The sequence below is a fragment of the Plecotus auritus genome (assembly GCF_963455305.1).
Source record: "Plecotus auritus genome assembly, chromosome: 2".
Classification (NCBI taxonomy): Eukaryota; Metazoa; Chordata; class Mammalia; order Chiroptera; family Vespertilionidae; genus Plecotus; species Plecotus auritus.
This window is the reverse complement of record NC_137771.1, coordinates 174175078-174202634: the sequence shown is the minus strand read 5'-3', so window position 1 is coordinate 174202634 and position 27557 is coordinate 174175078. Positions and strand designations below refer to the sequence as shown.

Here is a 27557-nt window from a genome sequence, read left to right as displayed (position 1 = left end):
CCCTCCCCCATTGCTTGAATTACTAGTGAGATGAAATGTACAAAATGATGATACTGATTTTTCAGATTGTCAAATTAAGGTACATTTCTCATGATTGATAGACAACCTTCTAAAAAACTTGGGGAGAAGTGTTTTGGTTTTGCTCATTTGAACTTAAGCAAAGTATTTTTAGTGAGTAAAATTCCTTGGATTAAAAATATTTTGTTTCACTGTATGATAAATTTTAGTAAATCAGAACAAGAATATATTTTAGTTATAAAGTAGTTGCATATAAATTTAGGCCTATTTAAAGAATAGGTTATTGTGATTTCTAAAGAATGTGATCATTTTCTTTCAAATTTAAAATTTGGTTTCACAGGTAAACAGTGTTGACCTCAGAACTGCCAGCCATGAGCAGGCAGCAGCTGCTTTGAAAAATGCTGGCCAAGCTGTCACAATTGTTGCACAATATCGACCTGAAGGTAATAAAATTCTTGCTGTCTATGATTATTATTTCAGTTTTTAGAATTCTTCCTCTTAATAATGTTTTACTTTCCAAGCTTAACTTTTTTGGGGGGGTCTGATTTATTAATCTGGTATATGTAGTCTGAATATATAATTCACTATCCAGCTCAAAGTGTTTTTAATAATATGTAGGAATTTCTATTTGCCAACTCTTTTGAGTATTCTACCATTATTTGGATTAATTTTCATGTGTTTACTTTTAGATATCTGTCCTCTAAGCAGACACATACCTTTTACTGAATAACTCAGTGATCCAAAAGGATAATAAAAACCATAATCAAAGATAATGATATTGCCAAAGAAAATTAGGTCACCCCAGTTATTTCTAACTTTTGAATAAGATTATATTTATTGATACCAATGTTTAAAATATTTTTACAATAGCCTCTTTTGCTATTTAAAATAAAAAGAATTAATACAAGTTTGGGATGTAATGTGTTTCTAGGTAGTGAAGTCTCATGGATATGACCTAAGTTCCTAGGGGAAGAAGGTGGTAATGGAAATTTTGAGGTCATGCCATATTAAACATATAATTTTAATAAAACCTCAATGGGATTTAAAAAGCTTAAACACCCAAAAGAATACATATCATCCTGGTTAATGTCCATAAATAGCAAAGTGAAGAAGGAAAGAATGATGTGACAAAAGGAGCCAAGTAAAACATTCTATAACTTAGCAATCATAAATTACATTTATGATTCTTTTCTTGCATTGGAATATATTTTTGTAACAACACCTAATATATTTTTTAGCTGATCAAAATAGCATATTGGGCATTGCTTACTATTTCATAATATGGACAGTCTTGTAAACCTTAGCAGTTAAGGTTCAGTAACTGAACATGGATAAATTCGTTTACATAAGTGGTAAATTCCAAGTAAATTCACATTAACGGAATGAATAGGGATTAATATATGAAATCAATGCCAATTTATTAATTTTTGTGAGAAACAAAGATGCAAGTAGGGCCACATATGCTTTATCTTCTGGCCAATACTTCTTGCCCTGTAGGTATACTTTATGGAAGCCAAGTTGTAATCATGGTTGCTTAGTATTATAGAAAGCCTCTCTCATTTATATGTTTACTAGAGGCCTGATGCACAAAATTTGTGCTAGAGTAGCCCTTCGCAGCCCCGGCGGCTGCCTCGGCCCTCGCAATAAGCCACGGCTTCATCCTGAAGGTCGTCCCAAAGGTCGTCCAGACGGTTGTTTGACTGTTCGGCCATTGGGTCTATTTGCATATTACGCTTTTATTATTACTAGTATAGATAAAGAACATAGACTGTTTAGGAATGATTAAGGGTAAGTCAGTATCTTTTCCCTGACCTCCCAGAAAACACACAAAAGCAACAAAGAAAATAAAACATATACACACACTTCTACCTATACAACTCCACCTAACATTATGCAAAAACTAAGAACACAGACTACCTGGGTAACAAAAAATAGATACAGTTGCTTAAGCACCTGGAGATCTTTTCTGGTAGAGGCCCCATGGAAAGAGGGGGAGAGTGAAAAAACATGGAGTGTTGAGAATGCTCAGTGATGGCAGAATTTAGAATGTGACAGAAAATTGAACTTCCTGAAGGTGAGAAGCTTGTTCCCTGTTTATGACATGCCTCATGGTAACTGGAGTGAGCAGGCTGAAGCCATCCTTAATGTGCTCTGGTTTAAAAAAGTAGAGGAGCTATATTTGGGTAAAGCAATCTGCCTTCATAGCATCAGATAATGTGATAGTCTTGGTTTTAAAAGCTGTACAGAACTTGTGTTCCCATCCTCCTGCACCCCAAAACTTTCTAGTCTAGCCAAATAGCTTGTCCAGCTCATCCTATATAATAAAAGCCTAATATGCTAAGTGTCTGGTTGACTGGTCGGCCATTCAACCAATCAAAGTGTAATATGCTAATGATATTCTAAGGCCGCTCAACCACTCGCTATGATGTGCGCTGACCACCAGGGGGCAGACAGTCGGCTGGTCGCTATGACATGCACAGACGCTTTGACTGGTAGGTTAGCTTGCTGCTGGGGTCTGGCTGATAGGGACTGAGCGAGACAGGCTGGACACGCCTTGGAGCCATCCCGCAGTCCCTCCCCCACGGCCCTTCCCCAGCTGGCCAACCTCCCAAGTTCCTCCCCAGCCCCGATCATGCACCAGCGGGTTCCCTTGGCCTGGCCTGCACCCTCTTGCAATCTGGGACTCCTTGGGGTATGTCGGAGAGCCAGTTTCAGCCCAATCCCACAGGCCAGGTCGAGGGACCCCACTGGTGCATGAGTTCATGCACCAGGCCTCTAGTTAAGTAATAAGTAATGTAAAAGAAAATAAGCCAGCCCTAACCGGTTTGGCTCAGTGGATAGAGCGTCGGCCTGCAGACTGAGGGTTCCAGGTTTGATTCCAGTCAAGGGCATGTACCTTGGTTGCAGGCACATCCCCAGTAGGGATTGTGCAAGAGGCACCTGATTGATGTTTCTCTCTCATCGATGTTTCTAACTCTTTATCCCTCTCCCTTCCTCTCTGTAAAAAATTAATAAAATATATTTTAAAAAAAGAAAATAAGCCAGTCAGAGAAAGACAAGTATCACATGATCCTCACGCATATGTGGAATCTAATGAACAAAATAAACTGATGAACAAAATAGATCCAGAGACATAGAAGCATGAAACAGACTGATGAATCTCAGAGGGGAAGGCAGGAATGGGTGGGGAGAGATTACGCAAAGACTTTATATGCATATATGCATAACCCATGGACACTGACAATATTGTGGTGAAGGCCTGGTGGTGGGGGCCGTTGCTGGGTGGAGAGGGGTCAGTGGGGGAAAGACGGGGGACCTCTGTAGTATTTTCAACAATAAAAATAAATTTAAAAATTAGGACCTAAATAAAAATTTAAAAATAAGTAACTGGCCTGGCATTCATACATAAATATTCATTAAAAAATGTGGAAACAGCGAAGCTTAGAAACAGGTAAATGTTAGTCACACATAGACATGTATACACACACAAAAAAAAAAAGTTGGCATAAATTAGATGAAATTTTTATCTTAATGATTTGTGTGTGTGTGTTTTTAAATTTTTCTTTATTATTGAAAGTATTACAGATATACCCTTTGTTGTTTTTTCCCATCGACCCCACCCCCTTGATCTTAATGTTTTTAACAACTTATGTGTTCACTTATTTGAAAGTTGACAAAGTAGAAATGTAAAAATAGATGTAGGAAAAGATGGCTTAAGAGATTAATTTTGAACTAGCAGAACCCAGGAAAGAAGAAAGCAAACAAGTTTTTTTACATTGGAACACAAAGACACTGCAGAAAAATCAATAAGGGATATAAAGGATACAATAGAAAAGTAAATAAAATGAAACAAAAATAAAGAGGATTTTATAAGATACTAGGGGCCCAATGTGCGAAATCGGCCCAGACCCAGGACCCAGAGTCCTGCGGCTCAGCGGGACCCAGAAAGAGTCCCGCCACAGGAGGCAGGACCCAGAAGCCCGCCCACACCTCCGGTCAAGTCCTCCAGAGTCAGGTCCCCGCCCACCCACATGCGCCTTGCCACGCACGCAGCCCCGTGCATGCAGCCTCCTGCTGATCAGTTGTTACAATGTGATGGTGTGGCAACCACTGGCTTTTTATATAATAGACTAGTGGCCCGGTGCACGAAATGCGTGCACATGATTTTTATACCAATCAGCCCAGCCTGCACTCTTTCCAATCGGAGACCCCTTGGGGGATGTCCAACCACCGGTTCAGGGATCGGGCCTAAACTAGCGGTCAGACATCCCTCTCATAATCTGGGACCGCTGGCTCCTAACCACTCACCTGCCTGCCTGATCACCCCTAACTGCCTCTGCCTGCCTACCTGATTGCCCCTAACTGCCCTCCCCTGCCGGCCTGATCTTGCCACCAACAGCCCTCCCCTGCAGGCCTGGTCACCCCCAACTGCCCTCCCCTGCAGGCCTGGTCGCCTCCAACTGCCCTCCCCTGCCGGCATGATCTCGCCCCCAACTGCCATCCCCTGCCAGCCTGGTTGCCCCCAACTGCCCTTCCCTGCCAGCCTGATCTCGCCCCCAACAGCCCTTCCCTGCCGGCCTGATCTTGCCCCCAACTGCCATACCCTGCAGGCTTGGTTGCCCCCAACTGCCCTCCCCTGCAGGCCTGGTTGCCCCCAACTGCCCTTCCCTGCCAGCCTGATCTCGCCCCCAACAGCCCACCCCTGCCGGCCTGATCTCTCCCCCAACTGCCATACCCTGCCAGCCTGGTTGCCCCCAACTGCCCTTCCCTGCCGGGCTGATCTCACCCCCAACAGCCCACCCCTGCTGGCCTGATCTTGCCTCCAATTGCCCTCCCCTGCAGGCTTGGTTGCCCCCAACTGCCCTCCCCTGCAGGCCTGGTTGCCCCCAACTGCCCTCCCCTGCCAGCCGGTCGCCCCCAACTGCCCTCCCCTGCTGGCTGGTCACCTCCAACTGCCCTCCCCTGCCAGCCCGGTCACCCCTAACTGCTCTCCCCTGCAGGCCTGGTCTACCCAAATGCCCCCCCCTGTAGGCCTGCTCGCCCCCAACTGTCCCCAACTGTCGGCCTGCTCGCCCCCAACTGCCCCCCCCGCCAGCCTGCTCGCCCCCAACTGCCCCCCTGATGGCCTGCTCACCCCCAACTGCTGGCCTGCTCACCCCAAACTGCCCCCCCTCCTGGCCTGCTCACCCCAAACTGCCCCCCCTGCCAGCCTGATTGCCCCCAACTGTCCCCCCAGCCATCCTGATCGTCTCCAGCTGCCCTCCCCTCCTGGCCTGATCACCTCTAACCGTCTCTGCCTCAGCCCCGCCACGATGGCTTTGTCCAGAAAGACGTCTGGAAGGTCTCCCGGAAGGTCTCCTGGTCTAATTAGTACATTACCCTTTTATTAGTATACATAGCTTATGAAAGATATTTTCCAAAGATGCCTGCATCCCATGTGTTCTTGTGCTGTGTAACCTTGCCATTCCCCCATCAAGAGGCGAAGTCTCTCCTTGAATTTGGACCGGTCTTATTCATTTGTAAACAAGTGAATGTGGTAGAAATAATCATATGTGACTTTCAGGGTTAGATTATAAGTGGCCATGAAACTCCTGCCTGGTTTTTTTGGGGTCTTGTTCTGGGAGAAGTCAGACACCATATAAGAAGTCTGACTACCCTCAAAACGCTTCAGAGGTCACGTGTTGGTGCTCTGACCCCAGACTTCCATCCAGGACCACCAACACAAGACAAGGCAGGGTGAAGCTATTTTAGACCCTTCTACTAAACAGCTCCTCCACCAGCTAAATCCCATTAAGTGATCTCAGTCTATGCCACAACCACCATCCAGCCAAAATGCTGCCTGAATTCTTAACCAACAGAATCCATAAAATGGTTACTGCTTAATCCACTAATCTTTATAAAGCAATAGTAACTACAACACAGTCTCACTGTGAAGTCTATTTGTATACACATACACAAAAGACAAGCCTTCATAAATTTACACAGGGGTGGGCAAAAGTAGGTTTACAGTTGTGGGTACTCAAAATAGCGTATATTCTTGTATTATTATCAATTATTATATTATTTTCCATATGAACAACTGTTAAACCTGCTTTTGCCCACCCCTGTATATCCCTAGAATGTCATTCTCTAAGGATAAAAAGAACTAGGGAAAATAGTTAACTCTTGTCAATGATACTATCTTAGTTGTGTTGGTGGTGGTATTTTAAGACTTGTGAATGTAATATTGGATAAAACAAGTAAGTCGCCGAAACCGGTTTGGCTCAGTGGATAGAGCGTCGGCCTGCGGACTGAAGGGTCCCAGGTTTGATTCCGATCAGGGGCATGTACCTTGGTTGCGGGCACATCCCCAGAGGGGGGTGTGCAGGAGGCAGCTGATTGATGTTTCTCTCTCATCGATGTTTCTGGCTCTCTATCCCTCTCCCTTCCTCTCTGTAAAATATTAATAAAATATTTAAAAAAAATAAAACAAGTAAGTCATCATGCAGTACTCATTATTCCCCAGTATCTTGAGAACCAGAACTCTTATGCAAGGAAATTCATACAGATATGATATAGATTAAGTAAAAACCTAATGTTCTAATTTTTATTTTTTAATATATTTTTATTGATTTCATAGAAGGAGAGAGAGAGAGAAACATCAATGATGAGAGAGAATCGTTGATCTATCTGTATTTTAGCTGTGTCTTTACAGATTAAAAGATTTCCCGAGTTGACAGTTGTTATACTAATCAGCCTACTGTTTATACTTTATATTTCCTATTATATTTCAAAGGACAATAAAAGGATGTTTCATATTAATGTTGACTTTTGAAGGGTAACTTAACAATAATCATGCTTTTTTTTTTTTTTTTTAAATCCTCACCTGAGGATATTTTTTACATTGATTCTTATGGGCAGCAATGAGAAGTCCGGTCAGAAGGCTGAATTGGGCTCTTTGAATATTCACAGGGTGAATATTTGCATTTTATTACCTACTGCTGACTCAATGGCCTAAAGCAGTGGTCGGCAAACTGCGGCTCGTGAGCCACATGCGGCTCTTTGGCCCGTTGAGTGTACATGCGGCTCTTCCATAAAATACCACGACCTGGACAAGTCTATTCTGAAGAAGTGGCGTTAGAAGAAGTTTAAGTTTAAAAAATTTGGCTCTCAAAAGAAATTTCAATCGTTGTACTATTGATATTTGACTCTGTTGACTAATGAGTTTGCCGACCACTGGCCTAAAGCAAACTCCCCCAACCTGATAATCTTACTGTTTACTAAACATTACCATTGATATGTCTGTTTGCATTCCTAAAAGGCAATTGTGTATTCTAGTAAATAAAAGCAGATGGGAACGGAGATTCAGTGGAACCTGGCTTTCCCCATAATTTCCAAATTTATATTTCTTGTCTTGTGTATCAATTTACGTGTCAGCTCTTTCTCCAAGCCTTTGAACCCGAGGCCACGCTGGCCATGGCTTCAAAAGAAACATTGCTATGAGAGAGACACATCCATTGGTTGCCTCCTGCACACCCCGACCGAGCCAGGGATGTACCCTTGACTGGGAATTGAACCCGAGTTCCTTCAGTGTAGGGGCCGACACTTTAACCACTGAGCCTCACTGGTCAGGGCTAATCATGCTTACTCTTAACTGTTTTTTTTTTTTGTTAATCCTCACTCGAGGAAACATCAGGGCTCAACTGTCTTTTTAAACTATACAAACTCCCAGACCAATTATTTGCTCTTGCTGTAAGACTAGTTTTATGAGAAAATCTGATGGGATCTGACCTGTTTGTAAAATAACTTGTCCTATATAATAAAGAGGGAATATGCAAATTGACCGTCACTCCACCACAAAGATGGCGGTGCCCACAGCGGAGGCGAGTGGCGGTCCGTAACACAAGATGGCTGCGCCTGCAGTGGAGGCAGGGTTTCGGTAACACAAGATAGCTGCACCCACAGCAGAGGCCGAGTTCCCGTAATGAGCTTTAACAAGCAATCAGCAGGGCCCTGAGGCTGCTCCCCCTACCCCACCCCCATGGGGCTTGACAGGGGACCTCAGGCCGTGCCCCCGGCCCCTGCGCCAGGCCTGGAAACCTCAGGCCATGGCCCGCCCCCCCCCCCCCGCCCTGACACCAGGCCGGGGGACCTCAGGCCGTGTCCTCTGCCCGGCAGGGTTTGATGGGACCTCAAGGTGGGCCCCACGCCCCGGTGCTGGGCCGGGAGATCTCAGGCTGCTCCCCCCAACCCCGGTGCCAGGCCAGGGGACCTCAGGCCATGCCCCCCACCCAGTGGGGCTTGACAGGGGACCTCAAGGCATGCCCCCCACCCAGCGAGGCTTGACGGGGGACCTGAGGCTGCACACCCACCCGGCAGGGCTTGACAAGGGTGGAACCGGCCAGGACTGTATCTAGCCCAATTGGGGGGGAGGGGGCTGGCTGGATCTGGGTCTTGCGCAATTTTGAGGCACACATGGGTGGGTGGGGACTTGACTCTGTATCCCGTGGTGCGCCCCAGACTCTGACAGGACGAAGATTTTCATATACATTTTACTAATTTTCTTTCATCTCTGACACTTCTATTATAGAGAAAGGGCAAATAGCAATATTAAAATATTTCCTCCAATTAATCCCCTTTTAATGTGCACGAATTTCATGCACCAGGCCACTAGTTTATTATAAGTAGAGAAAAAGATACAGTGTATAACCATGTAATTGCAGCATTTTTGAAAGAGTGCTTAAAGTTTTTATTACTACTAGATTTAATAGTTTTTAATATCAGAATTTAAAATAATCCATCTTCAAAAATCACACTTTTGTACCAAAAAAATCATTTTTGTACAGAACCTTTTATTACATAAAAACAATTGAAAGTTAGAAAGCTTATTCAGTGCTAATTTACAGACTCTATTCACAAAAATACCTTTTCTTGCCCAGAATACCTTATTCTTGGCTAAGTTGGTTAAGTGTGATCCCATGCACCAGGAGGTCACGGTTCAATTCTTGGTTTAGGGCACATGCCCAGGTTGCGGGCTCAGTCCCCCTACATGGGGTATGTTGGAGGCAATCGATGTTTCTCTCTCATCAATGTTTCTCTCTCATCGTTTCTATCTCTCTCCTCCCTTCCTTTCTCTGAAATCAATAAAAACATAACTTTATTTTTCTTCATCAGACCCAAAATCCCAAAACATTTTTAAAATGACTTTTTCTGTGTGTTTTTTTTTTTTTCAATTACAGTTGACATTCAGTATTATTTTTTATTAGCTTTAGGAGTACAGCATGGTATTTGGGCATTTATATTATTTATGAAGTCATCATCCTGATAATTCTAGTACCTACCTGTTATTCCAATATTATTGACTATATTCCCTATGCTGCACTTTCCATTCCTGTGACTATTTTGTAACTACCAATTTGTACTTCTTAATCCCTTCACCTTATTTACTTAGCCTTCCAACACACACACACACCCTCCCATCATCTGGCAACCTTCCATTTGTTCTCTGTATCTATGAGCCTGTTTCTGTTTTGTTTGTTCATTTATTTTGTTCATTAGATTCCACATATCATTGAAATCACATGGTATTTCCTTTCTTACTCTGACTTATTTCACTGAGCATAATACCCTCTAGGTCCATCCATGTTGTCCCAAACAATAAGATTTCATTTTTTATGGCCAAGTAATATTCCATCTTCTTTATCCAGTCATCTATTGATGGGCACTTAAGTCTTCATATCTTGACTATTGTAAATTATGCTGCAGTGAATAAAGGGGATGCATGTATCTTCTCAATTTAGTGTTTTGGATTTCTTTAGATAAATACCTAGAAGTGGAATTGCTCGGTTATAATGTAGTTCAATTTTTAATTTTTTGAGGAACCTCCTTACTGTTTTCCATAGTGGCTGCACCAATCTGCATTCCTACCAACAATAGTACATGAGGGTTCACACCCTCGCCAACACTTGTTGTTTGTTGATATATTGATGATAGCCATTTTGATAGGTGTGAGGTGATATCTCATGGTTTTAATTTTCATTTCTCTGATGATCAGTGACGTTGAGCATCTTTTCCCATGTCTATTGATCATCTGTATGTCCTCTTTGGAGAGGTGTCTATTCAGGTCCTCTGCCCATTTTTTTTAAATTAGATGGTTTGTTTGTTGGTGTTGAATTATATTAGTTCTTTATATATTTTGGATATTAACTTCATACTTATGTATCATTGGTGAATATTTTCTTCCAGTCAGTGGGTTGTCTTTTCATCTTGTTGATAGTTTTGTTTTTTTTCTGTGTAAAAACTTTAACAAGTTTAATGTAGTTCCATTCGTTTATTTTTCTTTTATTTCCCTTGCCCAAGGAAATATATCAGAAAAAAAAAATATTACTAAAAGAAATGTCAAAGAGTTTATTGCCTATGTTTTCTTCTTGGATTTTTTATGGTTTAGAGTCTTATACGTAAGTCTTTAATCCATTTTGAGTTTATTCTTGCACATGGTGTAAGAAGGTGGTCTAGTTTCATCTTTTGCATGTATCTGTCCAATTTTCCCAACTTCATTTATTAAAAAGGCTATCTTTACCCCATTGTATGTTCTTGTCTCTTTTGTCATATATTCATTAGATTCCACATATGAGTGAGATCATGTGATATTTGTCTTTCTCTGACTGGCTTATTTCGCTTCCTTTGTCATATATTAATGGGCCAAATAGGCATGGGTTTATTTCTGGGCTCTTTGTTTGATTCCATTGACCTGTTTTTTTACCAGTACCATACTGTTTTGATTACTGTAGTTTTGTGCTATAATTTGATATCAGGTATCGTGATACCTCCAACTTTTTTCTTCTTTCTCAAAACTGCTATGGCTATTTGGGGTCTTTTGTGGTTTTACATAAACTTTAGGATTATTGTGATTCTTGAAAAATGCCATTGGCATTTTGATGGGCATTGCATTGAATCTGTTGATTGTTTTGGGTAGTAAGGACATTTTATCAATGTTTATACTAACTATTTTTTTAAATTTTCTTTATTGACTAAGGTATTACATATGTGTCCTTATCCCACTTTTGCCCCCCTTCCCCGCACCCCCCCCCCCCCGCTCATGCCCTCATCCCCCTGGTGTGTGTGTCCATTGGTTATGCTTATATGCATGCATACAAGTCCTTTGGTTGATCTCTCTCGCTTACCTCCACCCTCCCCTACCTTCTCTCCGAGGTTTGATGGTCTGATCGATGCTTTTCTGTCTCTGGATCTATTTTTGTTCATCAGTTTATGTTGTTCATTATATTCCACAAATGAGTGAGATCAGGTGCTATTTATCTTTCTCTGACTGACTTATTTCGCTTAGCATAATGCTCTCCAGGTCCATCCATGCTGTTGCAAATGGTAGGAGTTCCTTCCTTTTTACAGCAGCGTAGTATTCCGTTGTACAGATGTACCACAGTTTTTTAATCCACTCATCTGCTGATGGGCACTTAGGCTGTTTCCAAATCTTAGCTATTGTAAATTGTGCTGCTATGAACATAGGGGTGCATATATCCTTTCTGATTAATGTTTCTATTTTCTTGGGATATATTCCTAAAAGTGGGATCACTGGGTCAAATGGGAGTTCCATTTTTAGTTTTATGAGGGAACTCCATACTGTTTTCCACAGTGGCTGCACCAGTCTGCATTCCCACCAGCAGTGCACAAGGGTTCCATTTTCTCCGCATCCTCGCCAACACTTGTCATTTGTTGATGATAGCCATTCTGACAGGTGTGAGATGGTACCTCACTGTCGTTTTGATTTGCATTTCTTATATGATTAGTGACTTTGTTTTCATATGTCTCTTGGCCTTCCTTATGTCCTCTTTCAAAAAGTATCTATTTAGATCCGTTGCCCATTTTTTCATTGGATTGTTTATCTTCCTTTTGTTAAGTTGTATGAGTTCTCTGTAAATGTTGGAGATTAAACCCTTATCGGAGATAACATTGGCAAATATGTTCTCCCATACAGTGGGCTTTCTTGTTGTTTTGTTGATGGCTTCTTTTGCTGTGCAGAAGCTTTTTATTTTGATGTAGTCCCATTTATTTTCTCTTTAGTTTCCATTGTCCTAGGAGCTTAATCAATGGAAGCATATACTGTGTTAAAAATAGATAGTATATATCTTACTATACTATCTATTTTTAACACAGTATATGCTTCCATTGATTAGTATCTTCTTCAGTTTCTTTCTTCCGTGTTTTATAATTTCCAAGTATAGATCTTTTACATCCTTGGTTAAATTTGTTTCTCAGTGTGTTATTTTTACGCAATTATAAATGGAATTGTTTTCTTGATTTCCCTTTCTGATAGTTTATAATTGGTGTATAAAAATGCAACCAATTTCCAGGTACTGTAGTTGTATCCTGCTACTTTGCTGAATTTGTTTATCAGTTCTGATAGTTTTTTGGTGGAATCTTTAGGATTCTCTATACATCATTTCATGTCATTTGCAAATAATGACAATTTTACTTCTTCCTTTCCAATTTGGATGCCTTTTATTTTTCTTGTCTGATTTTTTGTGGATAGGACTTCAAATACTATGTTGAATAAAAGTAGTGAAAGTGAACAAACCCGTCTTGCTCCTGATCTTAAGGAAAACACTTTAGCTTCTCCCCATTGAATATGTTGTTAGCTATGGATTTGTAATATATATGGCCTTTATTATGTTGAGGTACGTTCCCTCTATTCGCACTGTGCTGAGAGTTTTTATTATAAACTACAGGTCTGGTGCACAAATTCGTGTATGGGTGGGGTCAGGCGGACCCATCCCTATTGTGCCCAACTGGGGCCGGGCCAGCCGGAGGGGAGGGGACACGGGAGGTTGGCTGGCTGTCTTCACCCCTGATTGGGGTGGGGAGACCGATTGGGGCCGCAGTGCACATCAAAGCAACCAGTTGTTCTGGTCATTCTGGCGTCCCAGTCACTTGGCTTTTATATATATAGATGGATGCTGGGTTTTGTCAAGTGTCTAATGTTTTTCTGCATCTGCTAATATGATCATGATTCTAATCCTTCATTTTGTCTATGTGGTGTATCACAGTAATTGACTCGTGAATATTGAACCAACCTTGTAAGCGAGGAATAAATCCCACTTAATCATGGAGTATGGTCTTTTTTATCTCCTGCTGAATTCAGTTTACTAATACTTTGAGGATTTTTGCACGTATGTTCATCAGAGATATTGGCCTGTAATTTGCTTTTTTGTAACGTCTTCATCTGGTTTTGTAATTAGGATAATGCTATCCTCATAAGATGAGCTTGGGAGTCTTCCCTCTTCTTAAATTTTTTGGAATTATTTGCGAGGAATAGGTGTTAATTCTTCTTTGAATGTTTGGTAAAATTAACCTGTGAAGCCACCTGGTCCAGGACTTTTGTTTGTTGGGAGATTTTATATTACTGATTTAGTTTCATTGGTAGTAATCTGTCCATTCAGATTTTCTGTCTCTTCTTGATTTAGTTTTGGAAGGTTGTAGGTTTTTAAGACTATCCAATTTTTCCAGATTGTTCAATTTATTGGCATATAATTACTTACAATATTTTCTTGTAATCCTTTTTGTTTATGTGATATCAGTTGTCACTTCTCTTTTATTTCTGATTTTATTTATTTGGGTCCTCTCTGTTTTTCTTGATTGGGTCTGGTTAAAAGTTTATCAATTTTGTTTATCTTTTCCAAGAACCAGCTCTTGGTTTCATTGATCTTTAGTATTGTTTTTTTTAGACTCTATTTTATCTATTCTGCTCTGATCTTTATTATTTTCTTCCTTCTACTCACTTTTATTTTTGTTCATTGTTCTTTTTCAAATTCCTTTAGGTGTAAGGTTAGATTGTTTATTTGAGATTGTTCTTGTTTCTTGAGGTAGGCCTGAACTGCTATGAATTTCCCTTTAGGACTGCTTTCTCTGTCCTATAGATTTTCGGTTGTTGTGTTTTCATTTTCATTTGTTTCAAGTTATCTTTTGATTCCTTTCTTGATCTCACTCTTAGCCTTTTCATTGTTCTGTAACATGTTACTTAGCATCCATGCATTTGTGTGGTTTGCAGGGTTTTTTTTTCTTGTAGTTGATTTCTATTTTCATACTATTGTTGTCAGAGAAGATGCTTGGTATAATTTCAGTCTTCTTAAGTTTATTGAGACATGTTTTGTGGCTTAACATGTCGTCTATCCTAGAAAATGTTGTGCATTTGAAAAGAACATATATTTTGCTGCTTTGGGTAAAATACTCTAAAAATATATAAATTAAATTCATTTGGTCTAATATGTTATTTAAGGCTGCTTTGTCCTTGTTGAGTTTCTATCTGGAAGATCCATCCATAGATGTCAATGGCGTGTTAAAGTCCCCCATTGTAACTATTATTGTTGATCTCTTTCTTTATGTCTATCAGTGTTTGCTTTATATATTTAGATCCTCCTGTGTTGGGAACATAAATGTTTACAAGGGTTATATCCACTTGTTGTATTGATCCTTTATTTTTATGTAATGTCTTTCTTTGTCTCTTATTATGGACTTTGTTTTAAAGTCTATTTTGTCTGATATAAGCATTGCTACCCCAACTTTTTTTGTTGTTTTGCATGGAATATTTTTCTCCATTTCCTTACTTTCAGTTTATGAGTCTTTCAGTCTGAAGTGGGTCTCTTAAAGTAACTATTGATAGTACACAGTTATCATCCTTGTATTATTTATATTTATAATCTTTTTTTCTTCCTCTTCCTCTTTTTCTTCTTCCTCCTTCTGCTCCTCCTCCTCTTCTTCTATCTTCTTCTTTCCTCTTATTTCTTCTCTCCTTTTCTCTCTTCTACTTCTTCCTTCTTGCTGCTTCTTCTCCTCCTTTCTTCTTTCTGCTTCTTGTCCCTTTAACATTTCTTGTAATACTGGTTGAGTAGCTTTCTCTTATCTGGGAAGGTCTTTGTCTCTCCTTCAATTTTAAGTGATAGCCTTTCTGGGTAGAGTAGTCTTGGTTTAGGTCCTTGCTTTTCATTTGTATCATTTTAACTATTTTGTGCCAATCCTTTCTGGCTTGAAAAATTTCTGTTGAGAAATCATCAGAAATCATCAGTCTTAAGGGAGCTCCCTTGCAGGTAACTAACTGCTTTTTTTCTTGCTGTTTGTAATATTTTCTCTTTATCTAACCTTTGGTATTTTAATTTACAATGTATCTTAGTGTGGGCCTCTATGGGTTCATCTTGTTTGGGACTCTGCCTTTCTTGGATTTGTATGTCTTTTTTCTTTGCCAGGTTAGGGAAGGTTCCAGACATTATTTCTTTAAATAGGTTCTTAATCCTTTGTACTCTTCTTCTGGTACCCCTCTGATGTGAATGTTGTTAGGTTTAATGTTGCCCCAAAGGTCCCTTAAACTAACCTCATTTTTCTTTATTCTTTTTGCTATTTTGATTGGGTATTTTCTATTACCTTATCTTCCAAATTGTTGATTGGATCCTCTGCTTCATCTAATCTGCTGTTGATTCCTTCTAGTGTATTCTTCATTTCTGACTGGCTCTTCTTTTATGGTTTTTATTTTTATTTTTTTTATGCTTACTATCACTTTGTTAAAGTTCTCACTGAGTTCATTTATTCTTCCTCTGAGGTCCTTAAGCATCTTATGACCAGTGTTTTGAACACTGTATTTAGTAGATTGCTTTCCTCCATTTCATTAAGTTCTTTTGCTGGATATTTCTTCTGTTCTTGTATTCTGGACATGTTTCTTTGTCTCCTCATTTTGACTACCTTTTGTGTTTGTTTCTATGTAGTAGGTGTATACTAGTATGCTACATCTCCCAGTCTTGGCAGGGTGGCACTATGTTGTAGATGTCCTGTGGAGCCCAGTGGCACAGTCTTCCTGATCACTTAGCAGGTGCTTTAGGAGTGTTTGTGTAGATTGGGTATGCTCTCTGTTGTAGTTGGGCCTTGATTGCTATTGGCATGTCAGTGGGTAGAATTGAACCTCAGGCTAACTGGCTGTAAGGATTGGCCACGACCATAGCATACAAGCTACTGTACAGGGGCTGACTCCATGGAGTAGGATTTGCCCCAGTGGGATCTGTTGCCTGCCAAGATCTTATTTTAGGTGTGCTACTTGTGGAGCTAACCCAGTGGTGCTCTGTTGTGGGCTGATGCCAGCCAACAAGTATGTTGATTCTGGGGCCTCTTGGGAGGGACTTTATTGCAGGTCAGTATCAAATGCTACCTGTGACTGGCCCAGCGCTACTTATTAGGAGCTGCAAAATGATCTGCCATTGGTTAATGCCTGTGCTGAGCCTGGATGCTCATGGGAGGGGACCACACTGAAAACCAACACTGGCTACCACCAGTACCGGGCCTGCGGTAGGTCTGCAAAAGGCCCAAGGCACCCCAAGACCTCAGATAAGGCTCAGCTGATGAAAGAGCCTGCGGTGGTATGCAAGTTGGGTTGATGCAGGATCTCAGGGAGTCACCAGAGTTAGCCCCAGATCTGAGCCTGAGGCCACTCAGCAAAAGTCTCAGGGTATACCAAGGCCAGCTACCACCCACCTGGGGCCTGCAGACATTTGCAGTAGGGTGAGGTCTCCAGTAGTCATCAAGCTGGAACTAGTGGAATTCACCAGGCTAATTCACATTCAGATTTGGCCATGTGGAAGGAAGGCTCCACACAGCTATCCCTCCAGCACTCACCCTGAAGCCATGCAACACAGTTGTTTTTTTTCTATGTGTCTGGCACCCCACCACCCCCTGAACTGGATAGAATTCCTTGAGAGTTTTTAAGAGAGACTGCAAAGCAGACCCAGGCTTGTTGATGCTGAAAGAGCCTCCAACTACATCTTGCGTTGGCTAGGATAGGGTCTCAGGGAGTCCTCAGGGTAGAGTCAGTACAGTTCACCAGGCTAATACAGATTCAGATTTGGCCATGTCAGGGGAGGGCTTACCACAGAAGTATGATGCCCTTAGGCCATGCGGGATGGGGCTCAGCACAGACAATAGCAGCCATTCCTCCAGTCTTGTCCTAAAGCCACGCAACTCACTTTCTCCCTGTACATCTCTGGCACCTCCCTGAGCTTGACCAGAATTTCTCCAAAGTTTTTTAAGAAAGACTGCAACGCAATTCTAGGCTGATTGGTGCTGAGAGAGCCTTGATATGTACAAGTTGGGTTGGGCAGGGAGTCATCAGGGTGGAGCTAATGAAGTTCACTAAGCCAGTGTAGATTTAGATTTGGCTGTGTGGTGGGAGGACTCAACACAGGGACAATGGCAGGAGTCCCTCCAGCTCTTGCCCAGAAGCCACACAACTCAGTTTCTCCCTGTTTGTCTCTGGTGGACTTCCTCATCCACTGTGTCTTCTTTGGAGCCAAGCCCATGGTGAGTGCCTGCGAGCGAGAGTTTGTTCACTGGCCCTTTAAGAAGATGCCTAGGTTCCCAGCATCATTCTGTCTCATCCCAACCGATAGAATTCCCACTGATTATCACAGACAGATGTTATGTAGGTTCCTCTTCCTGATGTTAGTGTTCTGGGCTAGAGGACCAAGCATGGGGCCCAATCCCCTCACTCCTCAGGAGGAACCTCTGTAGCTAATTAACCCCCCAGATTCTCAAGCACCACACATGGGTGTGAGAGCCAGCCCGTTTCATTTCTCCACCCCTCCTACCAGTCTCTACATGGCTGCTTCTTTATATTCTTAACTAGTGGCCTGGTGCACAAAATTCGTGCACAGGAGGGGCGGTTCCCTCAGCCAGCCTGCACCCTCTCCAATCGGGGACCCCTTGGGGGATGTCCAACTGCCGGTGGGATCGGGCCTAAACCGGCAGTCGGACATCCATCTCGCAATCTGGGACCGCTGGCTCCTAACCGCTCTCCTGCCTGCCTGCCTGATTGCCCCTAACCCTTCTGCCTGCCTGCCTGATCGCCCCTAACTGCCCTCCCCAGCCGGCCTGATCTTGCCCTCAACTTCCCTTCCCTGCAGGACTGATCTCCCCCCCCAACTGCCTCCCCCGCCGGCCTGATTGCCCCTAACCCCCTGCCAGCCTCATCTCGCCTCCAACTGCCCTCCCCTGCCGGCCTGATCACCCCTTAACTGCCTCTGCCTTGGCCCCCACCAGCATGGTTTTGTCTGGAAGGACGTCAGGAGTCCAGAAGATGGCCGGTCAACCCAGTCTAATTAGCATATTACTGTTTTATTAGTATAGATTATAGGACTTATGTTCAACTAGTCTTCAGATGGTTATCCAGGTTGCTTGTTCTATAATTTAGTTGTAATTTTGAAGTGGTCATGTAAGGAGGTGAGTACAGTGCCCACCTACTGTGCCTTTTAATCAGAACCTCCACAGAAATGCTTTTTTTGTTATCTTGATTCTATTTCCTCTGAGAAAACCAAGCAGTCATATGAAGAAGCTACATGGAGATGTTCCAACCAGTAGCACCAGATGAGATTCCAGATGACAGCCAGTATCAACATATGGCCTTTTCTAGCTGACTATACCAAAATGTGAGCAGAGAAGAAGAAGAAGAAAAAAAAAAAACCTACAGTAACATGAAAAGAAATCTATAAAAGAGATAGGACCCTTTAAATTAAAAATAAAACTGTTTCTCATTTTTTTCCAGATGGCAAAAATTCTGTAGTAAAAAAATTAAAAGGTTTCTGTCATATTAAAAATACCTTAAATAAAAATTTTTTCTACTTCAGATTGTTTTTGTGTCTTATTTTGGCATTTTGAAGATTTATAAATTATAAAATGAGTTAAGGTAAATTTAACTTCATTTATCACTTAAAAAGGCCTATTTTTCCCATATTATTGACCCTACGCAAGTTCTCTTTTTAAGAATATAAGAATAACTGATTTCCTCACAGAGAAAAAGTCAGAAAACAAAGGATCTAGTATAAATTATTACAGGTTTCTTTTTTTTAAGTATAAAAATTACAGTAAGTTCTAATTTTTAGTTTTTTTAATTTACAGTTAAATTAGACAGTAATGTAAGATTCATACTGGTATTTGATGCATGAAAATTGTCTTTCAATTGATTAAATGTGATATGAACTTTAAAATAACATATGTAAAAATTCAAATTCAGCCAATACTAATTTATGGTACATTTAGAAGATTATTAATTTTTGAAATATGCATAATGGGCAAATTGTTACTCTGTTAAGGTTCTAACCATCTTTAACCAATTATAGGTCAAGTTACATATTTAATACTTTAAGTAGCTTAAGTTTTTAGAATATAAAACTTAAATTTATTTCTCTTGTTCTTTCATCAGAATACAGTCGTTTTGAAGCCAAAATACATGACTTACGGGAGCAAATGATGAATAGTAGCATTAGTTCAGGATCAGGTTCTCTTCGAACAAGCCAGAAGCGATCCCTCTATGTCAGGTAATTTTTTTTTTTAATTATAATTATGGAAAATCTTAATTATTTATGCATGTAAATTCTTTCAGGATTTTCACTATTACTGACTTAGTTTTGATATCCTAATATATATGAAGAGCTAGGTAGCGTCACGATCGAACGGGTGACCGGTCACCATGAAGTGCATGGAGCACCTCTGGGTCCACCCTCTCCCCCAGCCCCCGAGCCATTCACCATGACGGGGGGCTGGCAGTGGGGCAGGACTGGGGATTGTTGAGCGGCGGTGGCGGGCTGCTTCGCAGGGTCGCCATGAGCTTAGCGGAGCAGTCACCCAGGCAGCAGCAAGTTTCGCGAAGCAGTCTCGGGGCGGGGTGAGTTTTGCAGAGCGTCCAGTGGTGAGCTTCGAGGGGCGGCCGCAAGCATTGTGGAGCGTCCCGGGGCGGGGAGCTTCACGTAGCATCGCAGGGCAACAGAGGCCATGCGACAGAGGCCAGGCTAGGCCTAGGGACCCTAACCGCACACAATGTCATGCATGCTGGGCCTCTAGTAGAAAAACAAGTTGCAAACCAAGGAAAATTTTTTACAGTTGATTTCCTGATCTTTCAAGAGTTGGAATATTGTTATAATTTAATTAATGATATTTATATAATCCCTTGAATAAAAAACAGTAAAGAAAAACAAAATAAACATGGACAAAAAAAATTTTAAGGTGGTTATTTTACTGAATCAGTATTGTAGCTTGTTATATCACCCAACACTAATATTTACCTATATTCTTTTGTAATGAAATATTCTCCATTTGAGTAACAGTTACCTTGGCAATTTTTATAATAGCAAAAAGAGCATCCTATCTAATAAAAGAGTAATATGCAAATTCACCATCACTCTGCTAGACCCACAAGCCACGCCCACCAACCAATCAGGAGCAAATATGCAAATAAACCCAACCAAGATGGCTACCACCACAGAGCAGGAGGGAGGCTTGGGTTTCCCCGGCGATGGAGGAAGCCAAGCTTTCCGCCTGCCCTTGCAGCCCTAGGCCTCCACTCAAGGCTACAAAGTTTCCATGATAGAAGATACATAAACCCAAACAGAAATGGCAGCTGGAAAGAGCAGGAGGATAGGGTTGCCCGCAGCAAAGGAGGAAGCCAAGCTTTCCGCACACCCTGGCCAGCCCAGGCCTCCGCTTAAGGCTACAAAGTTTCAATTATATAGAAGATACATAAATCCCCCCCCCCAAAAAAATGGCCACCACGGAGCAAGCAGAAGGCTTGGCTCCGCTCCAGGCTACAAAGTTTCAATTGTAGAACATAAATAAACTCCAGATACCAGGGCCTCCGCTTGGGTTGCCAGGGGGCGTGGCCGGCCTGCAAACCACCCCAGGCCCCTCACCCAGGACGCCTCAAGTCCCAAGGGAACCCCCACTCTGATCCGGGACACCCTTCAGGGCAAACCAGCTGGCCCCCACCTGTGCACCAGGCCTCTATCCTATCTAATAAAAGAGTAATATGCAGATTGACCATCACTCCAACACACAAGATGGCTTCCCCCATGTAGTCAAAGATCCTGCCCCCATGTGGACACAAAATGGCCACCACAAGATGGCCAGCAGGGGAGGGCAGTTGGGAGGGACCAGGCCTGCAGGGAAGGGCAGTTAGGGGTGATCAGGCCTGCAGGGGAGGGCAGTTAGGGGTTACCAGGCCTGCAGGGCAGGGCAGTTAGGGGTGACCAGGCTGGCAGAGGAGTGGCTAGGGGGTGATCAGGCTGGCAGGCAGAAGCGGTTAGGGGCAATCAGGAAGGCAGGCAGGCGAGCAGTTGGGAGCCAACAGTCCTGGATTCTGAGAGGGATGTTCGACATCCCTCAAGGGATCCCAGATTGGAGAGGGTGCAAGCTGGGCTGAGGGACACCCCTCTCCCCCGTGCACGAATTTCATGCACCGGGCCTCTAGTATATATTAGCTTCAAATGTGAATAATCTCAGCAAAAGAGTACAGATTCAGGAAATTTATACATGCATTTCTTAAACACTTGGGAGAAAATCATTCTTCTATAACATAAGATTAATGTGGCAGCATAAATCTAATAATATTATATTGATACCATTATGACATAAATTGTTCTTTTGCATTTCTTTGGCTAATATGACAAATATAGATATCCTATTTATTTGTATTTTGTATCCTTTTTTAGTATAGCTTTTACTTAGTACTTTATTATACTACTAGAAGCCCGATACACAAAATTCGTGCACTCGGGGGGGTCCCTCAGGCCAGCCTGTGCCCTCTTGCAGTCCAGGACCTCTCAGGGGATGTCCAACTGATGGCTTAGGCCCGCTCCCCAGGGAGCAGGCCTAAGCCAGCAGTCAGACATTCTTAGTGCTGCCGCAGAGGTGGGAAAGGCTCCCAACACCACCTCTGTGCTCGCCAGCCGTGAGTCCAGCTTCTGGCTGAGCAGTGCTCCCCCTGGTGGTCAGTGTTCATCATAGCGACAGGTAGTTCTACCATTTGGTCAATTTGCCTATTAGCCTTTTATTATATAGGATCGTTTTAACTTTAGATAATTACTACAAGTAATCTCTATTATTCTTTATAATTATTCTTTCATTTCTTTTGATTATATTGGGGAGCCTATTGCTAATATGTTTTATTCTTCTGGTGAGAAATGAGATATATTACATAAAATATACATGTATCCTATATATGTTTGGGTATGTATAAATGAACTCTTCTGATCCAAAATTGTTAGAAGTATTTTATATGTAGATACTCACAGAAGGTGTAAAAATATAGATTTGTGTTTATATTCTCCTTTTTTCTTTTTCTTGCTTATCTATATTTTCTAAGTTTAGTGTAATTAACAGGTGTTACCTTTAATATCTCATTTAATAAAAACATAAAATTCAAAACATGAGGTTATATTTGTTTTAAGTACATTTAATGAGTCATCTTCACTTTTTGTTATTAATTTTTACTTTTAGAGAATACTTTATTTTTATTAATTATATAAAATTTATAATGAAAAATAACTGCAACCTCCCAGCAATCCCTAGAATTTCATTCCCTAAAACAGTCATCCTCTGTTTTCCTAACAAACTCCCTTGTTTTTACCTCCAAATCTATATATATATAAAAAGCCAGCGACTAGAACGACATAACGACCAGGTGACCAGCAAACTGCGGCCAGCAAACCCAGCCTGATCAGGGGTGGGGCCAGCCAGCCAACCTCCCTCGTCCCCTCCCCCAGCCAGCCCCGCCCCTGATCAGCCTCCCCTACCCCGATCAGGGGCTGGGCTGGCTGGCCAACCCCCTTGCAGCCCTGCCCCCCAACCGGCCCCACCCCTAATCAGCCCGCAGCCCCTCCCCCTGTCCAGCCCCACCTCTGATCACGCCCCGCCCCTGATCCCCCCCCCCCCTAATTGGGGGTGGGACCGTCTGGCAAATCTCCAGCCCCTCCCCCAGCCAGCTCCGCCCCCAATTGGCCCCTCCACTCTGATCAGGGGCAAGGCCAGCAGCTACCACCCGTGTCCCCTCCCCCCAGCTGGCTGTGCCCCCAGTCGGCACCCCCCCACACCAGTTGGGGGCAGAGCCAGCTGGCCAACCTTCCATGGCTCCTCCCCCCAGCCACTGACCCCCAATCAGCCCTTCCACCCTATTCGGGGGAGGGACCAGCCAGCCCACAGCCCCTCCCCACAGCCGGCCCCACCCCCAATCAGCCCCCTCACCTCAATCAGGGGCGGCACCCACCAGCCAATTACCCACGGCCCATCACCCCAGCCAGCCTGGCCCTGATCAGGCTCAGTCCGGGTAGGCTGGCCATCCAACCTCTGGCTGTCTCCTCCCAACAGGCCCAGCCCCCACCTGTGCACAAATTTGTGCACTGGACCTCTAATTTTTAAATAAGATGCACATACTGCTGTTTTCTAATTTACCAACTTGGGACAGTATATACTTACTGCCTTGGTAGATGAGAACTTTCTCATACCAAACCACTCAATTCTGTCTCTTTCCCTGTTACTCAAACATAGTCCTATCACTTCTAATAAAATTAATAGCATATAGAGTCTTGTGACTATGTAATACCTGTCATTACATAGTCAAGCAGTATATTATGACCACACTTATTTTCTTCTGCAACCCTTCATATTTCCTGGACTTAATAGTTGTCTCATTTTCATTTGCCTAATTTTTTCTATGCTTACTGTTAAGTGTCTTCCTTTGTCTTTACTAATCTCTTTAGAGTTTGTTACATGATGAAACACATGGTCCCACATACGGTCTTATCAGTTCAGTTTTTCCATCTTTCTGTTCCAACTTGGACTATTTGTTCTATAGACTTGCTGTATAGCTCTCACCTGAGACTTGCCTTTGCCGTTATCCTATTACCTTTGGCTCTGTACTGTGTCAATATGTTTCCTACATTCCACATTTTCTTCTTTCTCAATTTACTTTTACCTATTTTTGCCAGAGTACATCCTCTAGTAAATTCCTGACAGAAAGGTGTGGGAGGTACTTTTTGAGTCTTAACATGTCTGAAAATGACTTTATTTTGACTTCTCCTTGATGGAGAATTTGGGGTGTTTTCTTCTGCTTCTTGAATTCTCTGCTTTCTAGACAATTCCTTTTTTCTAGTTTTCTTGTTTTCTCAGGGGATTTTTTTCCCCTTTATATGTGAGGCTATCTTTAAATGTATAGTGATCCTTGTTTTCTATTCTTATGAATGAAGAATGAAGCTAATGGATTTACCTGGAAGATTATTGAATTTTTCTTTGCCCTCTTCCTCTCCGTGTCATTCTTTTCTTTGGTGTCATTAAATATCTCTAGAGAAGAATTTTTAATCTCTTGCCTGGAGTATAAAACAGGTTGCTAGATTTCAGTTTTCAGTGTGCAGATTTCTTGTTAACCCTTTGTTTTCAGCCCAACATCTTCCACCTTCCTACCACATTCTAGAGTACAGAGCTTTTGAAATTCCATTTCTCTGGAAACTAAACATCATGCCTTCTATGGGTTTGGGAACAGGAAAAGGAACCCGGAGGGTCTAAGTGCTATATACAGTGTTTTCAACAGTCCTTCTGTTTTCATTATTATAACTTATCTCTGCCTACCTAGAACTGTACACCTCTAATTCATAAGCATTTCTAGGATCTTGTGGAATAAATCTTATTTCAATATCCCTCTCTTCAGGCACTCCATTTAGAGTTCCCTTCACTTTGCTAGGTTAAGTTACCATCATCCCAAAAGGTGTTAAACACTCTTTTCTCCTGTTGTTGTTTCTCTTTTGTATTTGTCTATTTTTTTGTTTTTTTGGTCACTTTAGTGAGGAAATAGGCACATATAGCCTGTCTGCCATAGTTAACCAGAAGTCATATGATTCTTTTAAGTAATATTTTTAATTTCAAAAGTGAAAAATAGCCTGGCTGGTGTGCTCGGTGGTTACTCATCATGCCATAAACCAGGAGGTCACTGGTTTGATTCCTGGTTGGGCACATGCCCAGGTTGCAGGCTCAATCCCCAGTAGGGGGCGTGCAGGAGGCAGCTGAGTGATGATGTTTCTCACTCATCAATGTTTTACTCTATCACTATCCCTTCCTTTCTCTAAAAATCAATTAAAAAATATTTTTTAAGTAAAAAAATCAAAGTACAAAAGGCAACATACAATATACCATTTGTGAAGCTCTGGAACAAGTGAAACCATACATGATTACATAGTCATTTACATACATGTGATAAAACCAAATTTTAAAAAAAGGTGAGGGTTAAGGAACTGATAAACAATATATTCAAAATGGTGGTTACCTTCTAAGAGTACATTACTCTTAATCTGCGGGAATCAGGATCAAGAGGAAAAAATGCATTGGTGAACATGAGTTACTGATAACGGTTTTGTTTATAGTCTTTTGTTGGATAGTAGATTAACAGATGTTTATTATACTCCGATGATCAATAACTCACATAGATATTCCATGGGTCCCGTTTTATGAATCAAATATATTAAAAGACAAAGCTTAAGTACAAATTAGGGAATAGAGGTTGGGGGTGATTTCTTTTCTCCATTGCTCATTAATAATATTGTTATATTACTTTTGTAATTCAAAAGATTAATTTATGATAATAAAAATGTTTCAGTGTAGTATTTTCCCCTTTCTGAATGTCTTTTGGCATTTGTTCTATCTCTTAATGTACTTTATTTTTCTTTTTTTCTGTACTTTATTTTCTGTTTTATATTATGTTTATTTGTATCCTCATCATCTTTGTCATCTTTATCTTTGCCATAGCTACTCCATTACCTTTTTAAATAAATATTTAATAAGTGAGTGACTGTATCTAACTTTTGTATTATTTGAGGTCAGCTATATTTTTTTAGTAGAAAGTTCCTTAGATTTCAGAATTTATTGGTTGGAGTAATGACTTAGCATTTATATCATTTGTAATCTTTATTTTTTCAGTTATAGAATTCTTTTCTTCAGAAATATATTATAAATGCTTTAATATATGTTTAAGCCTTCCTACTTTTGGTTCCAACCTTCTTCCCTCACACCTACTTCCCTGAAAAGACTTGAAAGAACACATTTGAAAACCATTAACTAGTTAATACATTTATCCATCAAATAATTCCACCCTCTTCAGTTTTACTTGAAAAGATAGGTTCTTAAAAGCTGGGTTATATGAAATGGAATATGATTTGTGTCCCTAATTTTCAGTTGTCAAATTAGAACAAAAGAATGAATAAATTGTATTATAAATATAATTGCTGGGATCCTTTTCTAAGAAAGCTTTCTAAGAATTTTATTATTTTAAATATTGTACATTAATTAATCAAGTCAAAGGACACAGTATTTTCTTTTTATGAAATAAAAATACTCTTAACATTTCCAGTTACTATATTAAATTAATACAATATTTTTCCAAAATATTTGGTAGCTATTAACCATCTGTCGTTATTTTTCAAAATGATTCTGAAAACCATGTTAACTCTAGTTTTATGAACAAATGAAAGTAATAATTAACTGGCAAAATAATTAATCTGTTGATCTAGTCTTACAGTTCACAATTAATGAGTCAAATCTATCAGAGAATTTGTTTTCCCAAGTATGTCAAATCAAAATAAAGAGAATTAAAGAGTATCTCTTAATATTTACTTTTGTTTATTAATTTAAAACAACTCTCTAGATTTGTCTTCATTTTAGAATTCAATATAGGTTGTCATTGGATTGTACTAAAGGTATTTTTTAAATTTCTTATACAACACTGAAAGAAATAAGAGTTATACCTGATAACAAGCTATTGTCATAACAAGTTAATTTTGCTTTTTTTTTTCCTCATTGTCTTATATATAGTACAAAATTGAGGTTGGCATTATTTTGCCTGCGACGATATATTGTTTAATTATTACACAAATTATAAACATTTTCAGAATCCTGTTTATTTACTGTTAGTAACATCATTATAACAAGTAATTGTGAACTTTTTCTTCTTATTCTAGAGCCCTTTTTGATTATGACAAAACTAAAGACAGTGGCCTTCCCAGTCAAGGATTGAACTTCAAATTTGGAGATATCCTCCATGTTATTAATGCTTCTGATGATGAATGGTGGCAAGCCAGGCAGGTTACACCAGATGGTGAAAGTGATGAAGTTGGGGTGATTCCCAGTAAACGCAGGTAAAAATAAGTTCATTACAGTCTTATCACTTGCAAGTTGGGCAACATAAACAAATAAATGCTGTTCTTTTACATTTGTTTTTTTGAGGTGATGATTTTATGCTTGGTTTTCCATATTGTGTTTTACAACCATTTTATTTACCTGTATTGTAACCAATAACATAACTAGAGAATATGATGCCCCCAAACAAATTTTTCCAAAGCTCCTACTAGTTGCTAAAAAACAAAGTAAGTATTTTTTTAAGACACTGTGCTATGTATCTATGCCAGTGGAAGGAAAGAGAATTAAAAGCCTCTATAGTTTTCCCATTAAGGTGCTGTTAAAACCTAAAATTTTCAGGGCTTCTGATTGTATGAATTACCTGTATTAGATGTAAAAAAATGAAAGCCTTATAAATAAATGCAAAATGTTTAGAAATATCTGGTGATATGTTTCACATCTCTTCTTGTTTAATTTAGAAGTATTAGTGCAATCATGCCTTTCCTCTTTGCTTTTAACCATTTATGATAATATTTCTTTGGTGGATACTTACCAGCTAGTAGCAAAAGTGGTTAAGTGCAGATTGT

The 27557-nt window shown here is 40.9% G+C and overlaps 1 protein-coding gene across 26 annotated transcripts in view; it reads left to right on the top strand.

Moving 5' to 3' along the window:
* DLG1 (discs large MAGUK scaffold protein 1) overlaps positions 1–27557 on the top strand; it is a 270363-nt gene that overhangs the window by 202466 nt on the left and 40340 nt on the right. For all 26 annotated transcript variants that reach the window (XM_080656682.1, XM_080656681.1, XM_080656680.1 and 23 more), the window contains 3 exons: positions 359–461; positions 19244–19358; positions 26814–26990. In XM_080656682.1, coding sequence (XP_080512808.1) covers positions 359–461; positions 19244–19358; positions 26814–26990 — 395 coding nt within the window. The remainder of the gene's footprint in view (positions 1–358; positions 462–19243; positions 19359–26813; positions 26991–27557) is intronic.